We start from the raw sequence: 15,368 nt of genomic DNA, 5'->3' as shown, positions 1-15,368 counted from the left end.
GAATGTTTTCATTCCAAGGATACCTCTCATTTCAAATGATCTCCCCTTTCAGTTCAAGAGACTGCAGTTTCCGGTCAAACTTAGCTTTGCAATGTCTATCAACAAAGCACAAGGTCAATCTCTAAAGGTAGTGGAACTTAACCTCCTTCAACCTTGCTTCTCACATGGTCAGCTGTATGTTGGATGTTCTAGAGTTGGAGATGAAAAGAACCTCTACATTCTCAGTGATAAACATGGCAAGACAGAAAACGTAGTATATGAAGAAGCACTTACATGAATGGTATGTACATGTCATATACAAAAGTGTAAAACCATTGAGTGTTAAAGTAAGTATTACTATTACACTTTCACTTTTCGACTGACATGCGTCAATGTATATCTGTGTATATAACAGTGAAACAATAACGTGGTATATTCGCTGTGTGAATTTTTTTCATTTAATCCCCATTTTAATTATCGTAAAAGTTTCCAAGTACCAATAAGCAACAATTTCATTCCCGGGCAACGCCGGGTGGCTCTGCTAGTATAACTATATAAACAAATATTTTGATGAGGAAATCCCCTACTAAACCAAGACAAGCAGTGGTAAATTAAAAGAACTGAATGAATATTTATGGTTACAGTATGAAATTTCAATGGAGACAAAACTGCAGGTCTACAATTCTTGAGGTTTGTCTTCATTGCTATACGAATGCAATGGGTTACTTACTGGAGACATATAATAAGGCTGGAGCAATTTCACCAACAGTGCCTCACCTGTATACCGGGTATCCCAGGGCAAATATATGTAAGTGATGTTGAAGTCCCCGACTACTTCTGCTCACAATCACAGATGCACACATTGCCAGCCACTAATAGACATACTCAACTGGTTAATGTCAAGCAAATGACAAACACATCTGAGGTATTGTGCAGAATATTTGTTGTAGCCCATCTTTTACACCACGACAAAACATGTACATGCTAACATTTCTAATCAGCTAAGATCAGAAGCCACAAGAGCCATCACCTTGCAGTGCATCGAGATATTTATTATTAAGGTGGTGAGCTGGTAGAATTGTTAGCATGCTAGGTGAGATGCTTTATGGCATTACATTCTGAGTTCAAATTCCACCGAGGTTGACTCTGCCTTTCATCCTTTCAGGGTCAAAGAAATAAGTACCAATTATGCACTGGGATCGATGTAACTGACTTAGCCCCTTCTCCTAAAATTCCAGGCCTTGTACCTATAGTAGAAAGGATTATTATTATTGGTGTTGTTGTTGTTGTTGTTGCTGTTGAGGTGTATAGCTTTGTTGTTAGGTGTTGCCCTCATGATCGTAAGCTTGTGGCCTGGATTCGAGGATTGGGTGATGCAGTGTTCTTGAGAAACAAAACTTCACAGTACTCCAGTCCACTCAGCTGGTAAAAATGAGTATTCTTGTGATGGACCAGCGTCTCATCCAGTGGGAAAGCAGCCTTATGAGCACATGGCTCAAGAAGGACATTTGATCTTTTATTATTAATATAATAATTGAGTAAGAGAGCAGTACATGCCATGAAAGTGATGCTGGGGTACAAATATACAAAGCTTTATACACCTATCATGATTACTCACCTGATAAGGGTATACCTGGCACATGCATTGCAACCATAAATGCATGGTATCACGATAATCAGTGTGTAACCTTAGTGGTGGAGCCCAGTTAGAATTTTCTTCAGGTTGAGTAGTCCATCCTTCCCAAAAGACCCCTGAATTAGGGTTGTTTAAGAATGATGAACAAAACACCTAAGTTTCCAGGGGTGAATTTTTCAAAGAATCCCCTCAACACATGGCTATGATGTTCCCCCACTACTTTGCTCATGATCAGAGATGTACATATCATCAGCCACTAAGGGACATGCTCAACTGGTTAAGGTCAAGCAAGCGACAAGCAAATCTGAAGTATTGAGCAGAATATTTGCTGCAGCCCATTTTTTACACGAAGACAAAACACGTACATGCTAACACTTCCAATCAGTACATGGTCAAAAGCCATGAGAGTCACTGTTATTATTATTATTACTATTATTGTTATTATTATTATTCAAGTACTGAACAGCATATTTAGTAGTACACCAGAGGAATGTGTTATGATGTTTAATTATGTTCATTTATATTCCAAGTCTAATTCCTGCTGGGCATCACTCTAAACTATCATCCTTCAGTAGCTGATAAAATATATACCAGTCAAATGCTAGAGTTGATTTAATTGATTGTCACCTCTTCTGAAATTTCTGATGTCATGCATAAATTAGAAATAATATATTTTAATGCTACTCTTATCATAAGGCAGTGAGCTGGCACAGTCGATAGCATGCTGGGCAAAATGCTTAGTAACATTTCATCTCTCTTTATGTTCTGGATTTGAATGCTGTTGAGGTTGATTTTGCCTTTTTTTTTCCTTTAGGAGCCAATAAAATAAGTACCACTTAAGAACTGAGATTGATGTAATCAATTTACCCCCTCCCACAAAATTGCTGGCTTTGAGCCAAAATTTGAAATCAATGTTACTCTTGTCATGGATGATGGTGAAATGGAAGAATTAGTATAGGTTCAGATCAAACAGTTAACAGTATTTAGAACAGAATTTCTGGCATTAGTAGGCAATTATTATTTTTATATAGGGATTCAATCACATTTCTGTAGCTGAGTTACAAATATATAATTGGATCTCTTTCCTAAATATATGTAGTCTATTTCCACTTAGTGAAATTGTTACTATTAGTAGTCTGTCATATTACTAAAGATGTGGTTCTTGGATTTCCTTGCACCAAAAATCTGTGAATTTTCACCAGCCTTTCTTTTAAATAAGCCCACATAAGGTGAAGTTAATGTTCTGAGTTTTTCTTCTCTCATCCACTGAATAAGGAAAAGCAGTAAAACAAGGCAATGCAACAACAATTTATGAATAATAGCAATGTTTACAGTATGACCTATCAATTCAAGAACAATTTAAATTATTAGTCTTTTAATGTTCACTCCCTGTTTCAGAGTATTGTCTTTTTTTTTTCTTTGTTTCTTATGATTTTCTGCATCAGATAACTATTGCATTAATGTTTATCTCAAAAATGGTATTATACCTTCATATTTCAACAAAGATTTCCAGCAGTTTTGATTCAACAACTGATGATCTCAGTTGAGCAGAAAAAAATATATGTGTTGAATAACACTTTCACTACTCCTTTAAATATATGTATATCAACAGGATTTATTATATTTGCAGAGGAACCAATCTCTTGGAACACATTATCAGTAGTTCATAAAGCATTCATCAAAATATTCTGTATTATCTCACAATATGATACAATACATATCAGCAAACCTCTCCCCTGTGAATGTTACGTCGTGTGAACATTTATAACAATGCACATTTCCCAGTTGGATGTGTTTTAATTAATGCTATCATTTCCAGTTGATATATGCTTTTATAATACAATAGCAGCTACATTGATATATGTAAAGATTAACTATGGCCAAATATGAGGATATTTTCTTATAAGGCATTTGAGAAAAATTATTTTTATGACATCTTTCTTGTCAGAGAATGTAAGTAAATGTGTATCTACTTATGCAGGGTTGATAAATAAAGTAACAGTCCAGGTGAGAGATTGGTAGAATTTGTGAGAGCAAGAGATGAAATATCTTGTGGTATCTGTTCCAATATAAATATATGAATGAGGATAAAAATTTCACTTAAAAACCACCTAATTTTAGATTTAATCTCACTGACTGGAATCTCAAGCAAATGTCATATACTATAAAACTGATCCAATTAATGCTTTGTTATGCTTTGTGAGTAAATTTAGCTGACAGAAACTATGCAGAGGCCTGTTGTGTGTGTGTGTGTGTGTGTGTGCGTGTTTGCATGCATGTGTGTACATGCGCAGGAGTGAGTGTTTGTGTGTGAGTGTATGTGTGTCTGTGTGAGTTTGGCTATCTGCCTGTGTGTATGTGTGTGTGTGTTTTTTTTGTTTATCTTTAGTTTCACCAACACTGTTTGGCAACTGTGTCGCTCTTACTTAGTGCTTTTGACAAGAAAAGCTGACAGAATAGGTACAACACAAACAAAAATAAGTACTGGTCTATGCCCACTATGGATGGATGGGTACTCAAGTATGTGTGTACACACATGTAAGTATATCCTTTCTGCTTGAGTTTACCAAAGTGAAAAAATAGTGTCAATTTTTGCATTCCCATTGGACATCACATCCTTAACTCTGTAAAACAGATCAGGATTGGTGACAGGAAGTGCCATAAAAATACTGTCAGAAAAATAGTTGTCCAACCGATGGTAGCATAGAAAAAGACACACACACATCCATCCAGGGTCATTGAGATAGAGTCTTCAGGCACCTCCTCCATAAGATCCTATTAGAAGTAGCCATCATTAGACTTGGTATTGAGGTGCTTCTGTTACAAATAACAGATTCTCGTATATTGTTGCTTATATTATTGAATTATTGGTGTATGAAAAACTGAGTAGCAAGAGAGAAAAAGTAACTTCAGCAGTACTATAAATGAATACATACATATGCTTGTGTATGTATATGGATATGGCTGTGTCTTTTTATATGTGTATGCATATGCATGTAATCATAAATGAACCTGTACATGTGTATGTGTGATTGTGCCAATACATGTATGTGTGTGTGCATGTGCATGCCTCTGTGCATTTATATATGGTCATAAAAGCATACTTTATTTATATACTTTACTTATTGAATGTTCCATCACACCAAATTCAAATCCAACTTTGTTAATAATCTCCTTTGCTATACTAGTTAACTGATCCCTACTAAATCTATAGATTGTTTTTACATGTCAATCATGTGACATTTGGAAAGTGTCTATATGTCTCTTGTCATTTGTATAATTTTGTTTTTCCCATGGAAGTCATATAAAGATGAGCAATTTTGAGCAGAATCTTCAAGTATTTGTCTATGGCTCAGCTAGTTATTTAAAATACACTCAACAAGTTGTTTTAAATGCTTTTTCTTCTATTCATTACCATCAACACACACACAGACACATACATATACATATACATACATACAGGTCTATTATTTACATAGTCTGATTCAATTGTCCGTTACTCTGGAGGTTCACCAACATCAAGCCAGTTTGTCAGATAGAATAAACTGGATGGACAAAGCAAAATACATCTCTTTTTATCATGGAGATGGTTGTAATCATAGAATTGGCTGAAAGGTGTGTGGCAGATGGAACAGCAATACATAATTAGGTGACCATTTATTGGTATCATAATACAAATAAGATTAAGTCAGGAGTCAGAAACAAAAGAAACAAATAAAAAAAAAGGAAGAAAGAGAAAACAAAAGAAAATATATAAGAAAAAGAAAAGAGAAACACATATAGTTCATGTTGGAATCGAAGAGAATAGTAAAATGGTAGACATTCGAGTGGCAGTATCATTTCTGCTCTCAGAAAATACTGCTCACTGGCAGCATAGTGGTAGTGATCGAGATACCAAAAAAGTGGCAAATACATTTTTGTTGTTTTTTTAAATTTTTTTATCCAGCTGACTCATAGCTAAAACCTCTTTATATTGTGAAGCCAGCAGATGGCCAGCTTATCATATGCTTCTAATTGCAGTTAAACCACTCATTCAGTCATATGCATCCATTCACTGTCAGCAGTAGAAGATGTCTGATATGCTTCACCCTTAAAATAACTCCATCAGACTAACTGGCTTGACATCAGAAAGACTTCAATAATGAAATAGTCTGCTGCATCAGACAAAATGAATTATCATACACTACCATAGTACCAAGAAATTTTTCTCTTTTTGTTAAAATACATGCACACACACATGTACAAATATGTGTGCGTGTGTGTGTACATGTATATCTATCTATCTATCATAACACACACACACACACACACACACACACACACACACACAAACACACATATAACAGGCACATGCTGTCAGTAATAACTCAGGGTAGGCAGTTGGTGACGCTTATGTAGTAAAACACAAAAACATAAGCAAAACACAGGCGCATGACTGAGTTGCAGACAGGTTCACTTCTGCCTTTGTAGCACATAAACAAAACAGTATTCGTAGGAATGTATGCAGCTTATGTACTACAGCAATATTATGCGTAGCATTAATACTGAGATTGAAAGGCAGGGGCAAAATTATGCCTACCTAATCTACAAAAAATAAAATATTTGGTATTTTAATCATAGTAATCAGAATAACCTTCATGATTTTATTGAATTAGGTGCATATTTTGTCATAAAAGGAAAGTGTTATCGATCTATTTGACTCAGGATAGGCACTGCCTACCTTGCCTACCCAGGTGGCATGTCCCTGGTATATAATCAATTTCAGGATCCAATAGAACAGAGGTATTTTAATAACAAAGACCCAAGGTAGAGTCCATGGACTGCATGCCAGAGTATGCCTCTGTGGTTTCATGTATACATTGAGAGTATTTGGTCTGTACTGGTGAATGAATGTACAACTGGAAGGACAAGTCCATACACACTGTTGATACATGGGTATGCTGTCCTCAACTCTACCTCAATGTCTTTATTATTGAAATACCTCAATTCTATTGGACCTCCACCTCCCCAAAGTTATAATATCATGTTTACCTTGGGAAAAGACTCTCTTCCTCAGCACTTAGGGTATTTTAATTCTCATACCCAATGGAGAAGATTAACCCGGAAGTATCTGTGTATATCCTCCAATCACCACTTGACAACTGGTGTTGGTGTGTTTAGATAAGTGTAGATAAGTGCTTTATGGACACAAAACCCAGGTAACCCCATAGGGTGGCCATAACTATTTTTATCCAAATACTCTGCTCTTTAACTTAGTGTGCTTCTCTTTCAGATTTATGATTTACTGACAATATGCATTTATATATATAGATATGTGCGCACACACAGACACACATGCATGCACACACACACACCACATACACATAATACAATGGGGATCATATAGGTCTTGGCAGATTAACTTAGAAACACCTCCACAGATATTAGGCAAACAGATTACTCTGAAAGAGCATGGTCCATACAAATATAAACAGTCATATATTGATCTCAGGCATCGTTTAAATCTTTATATGTATGAATAGCATAATTACACCCAATATCATTTATTAAACAAATAAGAATGCATCACTCAAAACATCACTAAGCATGCTTCAATAGTGAAGTTGTTTATTTACAATGCAAAGTACATAACATAATATTATGTAATTCCACATTGTTACATAGCCATGCATTTCATCAGGTAATATTCAGCCTTCAGTTAGCAAAATATTTTGCTTTGTAAATAAACAACCATGCTATTGAAGCGCATGTAGTGATGTTTCGAGTTTTCCATTCTTATTTGCTTACTACATGTATGTGTGTGTGTATGTGTGCGTGTATATATCTATATATATATATAAAAACAACTATATGAAAGCATTATTACTGATAAAAACAGTAATAATGAGGCGGTTAGCAAGACTTAATAGGTATAATATCAAATATTTGAATAAAAGAAGGGTGAAAATACAGCTTGTCAAAGATGAAAGCGAAAGCTTCAAAACCCACCAATCCTACAATAGATACACACACGAGCAATGCAATGAACACTTCAAAAAATAGGATGGAATTTATAGACAGATATATACATACACACACACATATATTTATATAAACACACATATCATGATGATCATCATCTATCTCTTTGCATGTACATATTTGTGTATGTATGCATGTGCGAAACTACAAATGTATGTAAGTGTGTATGTATGCGTGTGCGAAACTACAGATGTATGTAAGAATGTATGTATGCATATATGTAATTTTTATGTATGTGTGTGTATGTATATCTATATATCTATCTATCTATCTATACATACATACATCATCATCATCGTTTAACGTCCGCTTTCCATGCTAGCATGGGTTGGACGATTTGACTGAGGACTGGTGAAACCGGATGGCAACACCAGGCTCCAATCTAATTTGGCAGAGTTTCTTCAGCTGGATGCCCTTCCTAATGCCAACCACTCAGAGAGTGTAGTGGGTGCTTTTACGTGTCACCCACACGAAGGCCAGTCAGGCGGTACTGGCAACGGTTACATATATATTTATATATATATATAACTATTTGGACTTTGGGTCCAAATAGTAATATGCCAATTAAAGCACTTTCACTGTTTAGGCTACCTGATGTCATCCACAGTTTTGGTATCAGTGTCACTGGATCTACCTCAGGAATTCTGCAGTGTTCGTCAAGTTTATAATGAATGAGAGAAATGGAAAATGGAGTTCGCAAGAATCTTTCTTGAACTCCATTTTCCATTTCCCTCATTCGTTATAAATATATGTGTGTGTATATGTCAGGCTGTTGTCATACTCACATCCATACACATAGGTAAGTAGGTAAACATACCACATACATACACATATATATATATGTATGTATTCCTCTCTTCACTCCTACCCTCCTTCTCCCCTCCACCCTCTCCCTTCATCATCACGCCCTCCCTTGTTACCCTATCCCTACACATTCCAACCACACACCACATCACACCACCCTGCACACACTAGCACTGACCACTTCCCAGCACCTACACCTTCATCCACACACCTACACACACGCATACGTCAAGGCCACCAGCCCCCTTCCACATGCACATACACGCTCTCACATACACACGCATGCGCACCTTCGTTTTGGGGTCACCACAACTTTATTATCTCCCTTTCTTCCTAGCCCTCCTGTGTGACCCCTCTGTCCAGCATTCGCCATGATAGATCGCTAGCCACTAAACCTTTTCTATTTTTTCTCCCTGTTTATTTCTGTGTTCCTTTCTGTCGAACAACGTAGGCTCGAAACATAAAAGACTTCGTCACTTCCCGAGCATTAAACTAATACATCTGTTTGTTGTTTACACACCCATCTTCGTCCTTTGTTTTTTTGTAAATTCTCACTATATATATATATATATATATATATATATATATAAACACACACATATACATATCTCTCTCTACTTATCTTCCATAGCAGTCCGACAAATGCACTCTCATGGCAAACACTATGAGACTATCAGCTGCTACAAAGTTCAAACAATGACAAACAGTGAAGATGGCCTTGAAGTCGACAATTTTAAACTGAAAGCGACAACACTCATATATCACCTGAAGAAACACAACTAGATCTCATTATGCAAACAAACAGTTGCATAATCAAATACCTGTGTTCTTGGAGAACTACATTGCATTGAAACAATTGTAGTGAATAATAAGTAAATGTCTAACCATACTCCTTCTTCTTGACTCCAATTCCTTCAATTTTACATTCACTCCCGATGAATGTCCAAACTTAAACTTGGAAGAATATAATAACGCTACCGATAGTACTGGGAAATTCTGTACTCTACTATGTTCTTAATGAAATATAACATAACTATATATAAATATAAATATGTATATCAAAAATAGGGAAGGCTGATTTATGGGATTACCTTATGTTTCCCATCTATAAAAGGTTTAGCTTTATGGTGTATTGTCAGATCCCAAAACCTGTTGGCCCAAGGCCTCTTAAGAATATGGAGGTGGAAATGCCATACAAAAATAACAATGGGGATAAAATAAGCAATGGTGATAATCCCCGTTGCTACTTTTGAGCAGTGAGACATTTCCACCTTCATATTCTTAAGAGGCCTTGAGCCAACAGGTTTTGGGATCTGATCATACACCATAAAGCTAAACCCTTTATGGACGAGAAACCTAAGGCAATCCCATAAACCAGCCTTCTCCAATTTTAATATATACTGCTCTATATCTTAGAGTGTGCTTCTTCTTTCGGATTTATGTTTTTTACAGACAAGATGGGCCATGACTGCTGATGACATGCGAAGGCTTGAAAGAAATGAGGCTAGTATGATCCGCTGGATGTGTAATGTCAGTGTGCATACACGACAGAGTGTAAGCACCCTGAGAGAAAAGTTGGGCATAAGAAGCATCAAATGTGGTGTGCAAGAGAGACAACTGGAGACCTTTGGAGATATGCTGTGATTGAGAAGACCCGGCAACTAAAGTGAGATCGCAGCCACACATGTCTGGCCCAGTTAAGAGTACCCCCGATGTGTCGGGCAATAGAATATGCTTGAGAAGACCTGCTGAGTCAGGTAAAACCAATATCATAGCTGTGGCCAGTGCTCCCTGACTGGCTCCCATGCTGGTGGCACGTAAAAAGCACCATCAGAATGTGGCTGCTGCTAGTACCCACTGGCTGGCTCCTGTGCCAGTGATAAGTAAAAAGCACCATCCAAACGTGGCCGATGCCAGTACCCCCTGACTGGTCTCCATGCTGATGACACATAAAAAGCACCCACTACACTCTGAGTGGTTGGCGTTAGGAAGGGTATCCAGTAGTAGAAACATTGCCAGATCAGATTGGAGTCTGGTGCAGCTGCTGGCTCTTCTGACTTCAGTCAAACCATCCAACCCATGCCAACATGGAAAATGGACAGTAAACGATGATGATGATGATGATATATACATATATATATATATAAGAAATAATTAAGATTCAGTTGAATAAGGTACTTAAGTTGATGCACCAAGCCAGTACAGTATTATCTGCAAGGCTCAATGTAAGGGGAATAAAAAGCAAATAAGTAACAAGGATACCTTGACATCCTTGTTACTTATTTACTATATCATCATCATCATCGTTTAATGTCCACTTTCCATACTGACATGGGTTGAACGGTTTGACTGAGGACTGGCAAGCCAGAAGGCTGCACCAGGCTCCAATCTGATCTGACAAGGTTTCTACAGCTGGATGCCCTTCCTAACGCCAACCACTCTGAGTGTAGTGGGTGCTTTTTATGTGCAACTAGCATGAGAGCCAATCAGGCGTTACTGGCATCGACCACGCTCGAATCGTGCTTTTTACATGCCACTGGCATGGGAGCCAGTCAGGCAGCACTGGCTACAACCATGCTCAAATGGTGCATATATATATATATACATATATATATATATATATATATATATATATATATATATATATATATACATACATACATACAGAGATGTACTTGCATAGGAAGTTACTTGATCTAAGATCGTGTGCTGAAGCAAAAACAATTGCAGCGTGGAAGATGTTTATAAGTCATTTAAGAACACACAAAAAACTTAGATTCACTTCAACATTTAAATCTAATTTGTGTCAAAATATTTTTGTTGCTTTGAAACTATGGCCTGTTCACTGACAAAACTTTGTGCATATATATATGTGTGTGTGTGTGTGTGTAGTAGTAGTAGTAGTAGTAGTAGTAATAAAAATTATATGTACAAGTATATGTGCAAGTGCTACTGCTACTTTTAGACCTCTATGTAGATTTTCCTAATGTAGTCTTCTTTCTGTATAGTTAACTACTATACTGAGTAGTATTACCAGTTATGAGCTATGGAATAAACATAGGAAAAATAAGGATTAATACATGTTTATAATAAACTTCTTACACATGTATCACAATTGTGGTTGTTTGGAGCCCTGCAATAGAAGTTTTAAATATGCTCAGCAACAACAGATCCTCAAGGAACACTATACTATATCAAGCTACAGGTGACTAGTTATCTATTACATAGTACAATAAAGTATTCCTTGAAGATCTATTGCAGCTGAGCATCTATATGCAACGCAATGGAATTTTTAATGCAGGACTCCAAACAAGCATAATGGTGAAACATGCATTTAAGCTTTAATATAAACTTGTGTTTATCTTTATATTTATACACACACACACACACATACTTATACGTAAAGATATGTATGTGTGTGTGTGTGTGTTCAGTTTTTGTATTTGGTTTGTCAGATTCTTTATGTGAATTCATGTGCTGAAGCTTTTTTTATTGTGTCTGGGGAGGGTCATTCTCTTTTAGTGCCTTATTACTTAACACACTCACCAGTTCAATTTCCACTCATTTACTTTCTTCTTTTTTTCCGAAAAGTTTCATTACGTCTTGCAGCCTTTTCAATAGTTGTTGACTCTGTCTGTTATCAGAGCTATGTTTTTTTCTTTGTTCTGTTTGTGCGCATGTGTGTATGTGTATACACATATGTATGTATGTGTATGCATGTATGTGTGTTTGTGTGTGTGTGTGTGTGTGCTTGCATGTGTGTGTATGTATTTGTGTGTGTACCTCTGTCTCCTTGTGTGTGCATGTTTGAGTGTGTCTATGTGTATGGGTTTGTATGACTATGTACATATATCTGTTATGTATGGATGTCTCGTCTATATGTGGCTCTCGTGTGTGTGTGTGTGTGTGTGTGTGAAGTGTGCATATGGTCATGTGTATCAGTCTTCATTTGTGTATGTATGTGTGTGAGTGTCTGTCCATATTACCTATGTACCTCTCTATCTATTTATCTTTCTGCTCACTTACATATCCATTTACCTACATATATATATATATATATATATATATATATATATATATATATATATATATATATATATATGTATATATATACGTCTACATAACAGCCTACTAACAACTCTACCTGTGTATATACAAGACTGTGAGTTTTGGGGTATGGCCACCTTCTATGTATATTTCCTATTTAGTACTGGGGATGTTTCATTTATGAGGATGTACTCCTGTATTTGTCTGAGTGTTGGATCCTTCAGGTGCTTGGATAAAATGCAGATGTCAAGTTGACCCAGTGTGCCTCCATGTTGGTAGAGTATGGAGGACTGTTTTTGTTGTCATATTATCTCGTGTTCATTTAGTCTCTCTGCAATGCTTCTAGATGTCTTACCTATATATATTATGTTCTTCTCCTTACAAGCACCCTTTATGCACCTTATGCTGTAGAAAACATTTCTAGTTCTACAGTTAATACCAGAGTTAATCTTACCATGCAGTTATCATTGTTGCATGCGGTATTCTCAAAGGGGTATGTCCTACATAGTTGTGATCTGATTGAGCTCCCTGACTTTTCAATGATCTTAATGTTGAGTTTGGTCTCCTTCAGAGCTTTAAATTTTTGGGCTAGTTCTCCATGGGCTGTGGCCTCTACAAACATTACTCCTTAATATTTGTTGGTCTTGTACCACGTGTTCACCTTGTTTGTTTTGTCACAAACTCTTTGTATCCTATTCTAGTCTTTACTTCTATATCTATGGCAGGTACCACTGGTTTCATTACATATAATGCTATTTAATTTCTTTCTAGCTCCCCAGTATACCAGAACCCTTATCTTTCTGGTCATATCCAGAGAACTACATGTGGTGCATGAATTTCTGTACATTTTTCTTTATTTCATAAGGTTTGTATAGTGGAGACAAGTTGTCCATTATCCTAACTAAGTCTGCTATCAGTGTGTTAATTTTCATGTTGTGTGACAAAGCTGAGTTCTTGTGAACAATATATTTAGAAACTATCGATTTCATGTGATAGGAGTGGAGGAGCTGCACTCTGTTGTTCACAGTCTCTAACCAAAGTTCAGTATCAAAGGCAGGGAGTCTATTGTTAGGGTGTCTAGTGGGGTAATCTATAGTTACCTTGATACTTTGGTGGATGGAGTTAGCGATATGCTGGATGCTCTCCATTATGTTCCCCTCAGTTTCTATATTACAGTTACTAGAGTTTGTCCTAACTAGAATATTAATGTCATCTACATACCTATAGTAAAGCCAAACACTTGTGGATTGTTCCGCTAAGGATTGTTTAAGTTTTCTCTCCCACCAGGTCATGAAGAGGCCGGCCAGCTCTCCAGCCTCACAGAAACCAATGGCTGCACCTTGAACCTGGATGTATAGTTTCCTGTGGTTCTTCAAAGTGGTTCTTATGCTAGCTCCTCTTGCATGTGCAATCATTCTTTTCACCTGACTGTTGATCTCAGGGTCCTGGGTGGGTATGGTCCAGCCACTCCAGCGCCCTGCGATGCTTTTCTTCACTATCGAGGTGATGGTGGGTGGTCTTCCCCTCTGTGACCTGAAGGGGCAGAATCTACTAAGGTCATGGTTGTCTAGGTAGTTACAGTCATAACTTAGTTTAAGGAGGAGGCCCAGTTCCCATGTGTTGACTTCACGGAACTCTACTTCATTCTCACATAATCTCAATGCATTTTTCCACAGCAAAATCTGCTTATAGATAGGTAGAGTGAAACTATATCCATACTACCCACTACACAACCTGTGAGGTTGGTGGAGTGGTTGCAACTACTGATTCTACTGTGGAGAATGTTATATTCTGAATTTAGCATCTCATTCATTTTTTCCTGGTAAGATAGACTATTGCTGTTAACTATACTGTACTTTAGGGGTTTCTAAAGCATTTATGTGGTTTTAATGCTTCAAACTGAATTTAATACACACCCACACAATTACATACACATATACGCATACATATAGATGTACATGTACATATACCTATATACGTTATTTATATTTATCTATTTTATGTGTATACATGTTTATACACATATATATATGTACATGTGCATAAGCCCATACACACACTTATATGTATATACATATATATTTATGTGCATACAGACATATATGTGTTGTGTGAGTGTAAGTGTGCATGTTTGATTTTGCATGTATTAGTTACAAACTTAAAATGTGAAGGATAAAAAAAAAAAGGAAATAAGATGCAAGAGATTACGTTATGGTACCAGGGCCCAAACTTTTAACAAACATCATTTAATAGAAACTAAGAAAAGAATTTTGCATTTTTCTTTTTAGTAAGAAACCACTGCAGTGAAATTCTGATGCAGTATGTCCATACTTGACCATATTTTATGACAGAGAAATGATTTTTAAAAGGTTCAAATAATACTTTAAAAAAACCCATCCCCAGACTGTTAATAAATATAATAATAATGATAAAAAAATTATTGCAATTCGGTGTTTCAAGAAAATATTGCAAATAAAGTGATGTGTGAACTAAGATAATTGTACTGGAAAAATTTGTTGCAAAATACTACAAGGTTGTGCAGACACTGAATGGTGCAGGTGATAGGGGATGTTTGACACAAAATCTTAGAGACACAGTAGCAGGATTCAGCAGAAGTTATCGAACAGGATAATTAATAATAAAGGATGGTAAAGGAGACATAATAAACCTTACTTTCTTTCTTGTAGCACTGAGAAACTCTTTGTGCATATCGGACCGCAGGTATCGATTATAGCTGTCACTTTTCATCAGTTTAAATATATGATTCTGTAACAAATCAAATAAATATATATGAAGATAATATAGTGTGTGTGTGTGTGGATACATACATATAAATATATATATTATATATATATATATATATATATATATATATATATAT

General features: G+C 36.3%; 1 protein-coding gene across 4 annotated transcripts in view; it reads right to left on the bottom strand.

The window, feature by feature from the left end:
• Nucleotides 1-15,368, bottom strand: part of LOC106883361 (regulator of G-protein signaling 7) — a 483,378-nt gene that overhangs the window by 87,315 nt on the left and 380,695 nt on the right. For all 4 annotated transcript variants that reach the window (XM_052966211.1, XM_052966212.1, XM_052966213.1 and 1 more), the window contains one exon: nt 15,161-15,253. In XM_052966211.1, coding sequence (XP_052822171.1) covers nt 15,161-15,253 — 93 coding nt within the window. The remainder of the gene's footprint in view (nt 1-15,160; nt 15,254-15,368) is intronic.

This window comes from Octopus bimaculoides, chromosome 3 (genome assembly GCF_001194135.2).
Source record: "Octopus bimaculoides isolate UCB-OBI-ISO-001 chromosome 3, ASM119413v2, whole genome shotgun sequence".
In the NCBI taxonomy this organism is placed as follows: domain Eukaryota; kingdom Metazoa; phylum Mollusca; class Cephalopoda; order Octopoda; family Octopodidae; genus Octopus; species Octopus bimaculoides.
Note: the sequence above shows the minus strand (reverse complement) of the source record. Positions and strands in the feature narration are given on the sequence as shown.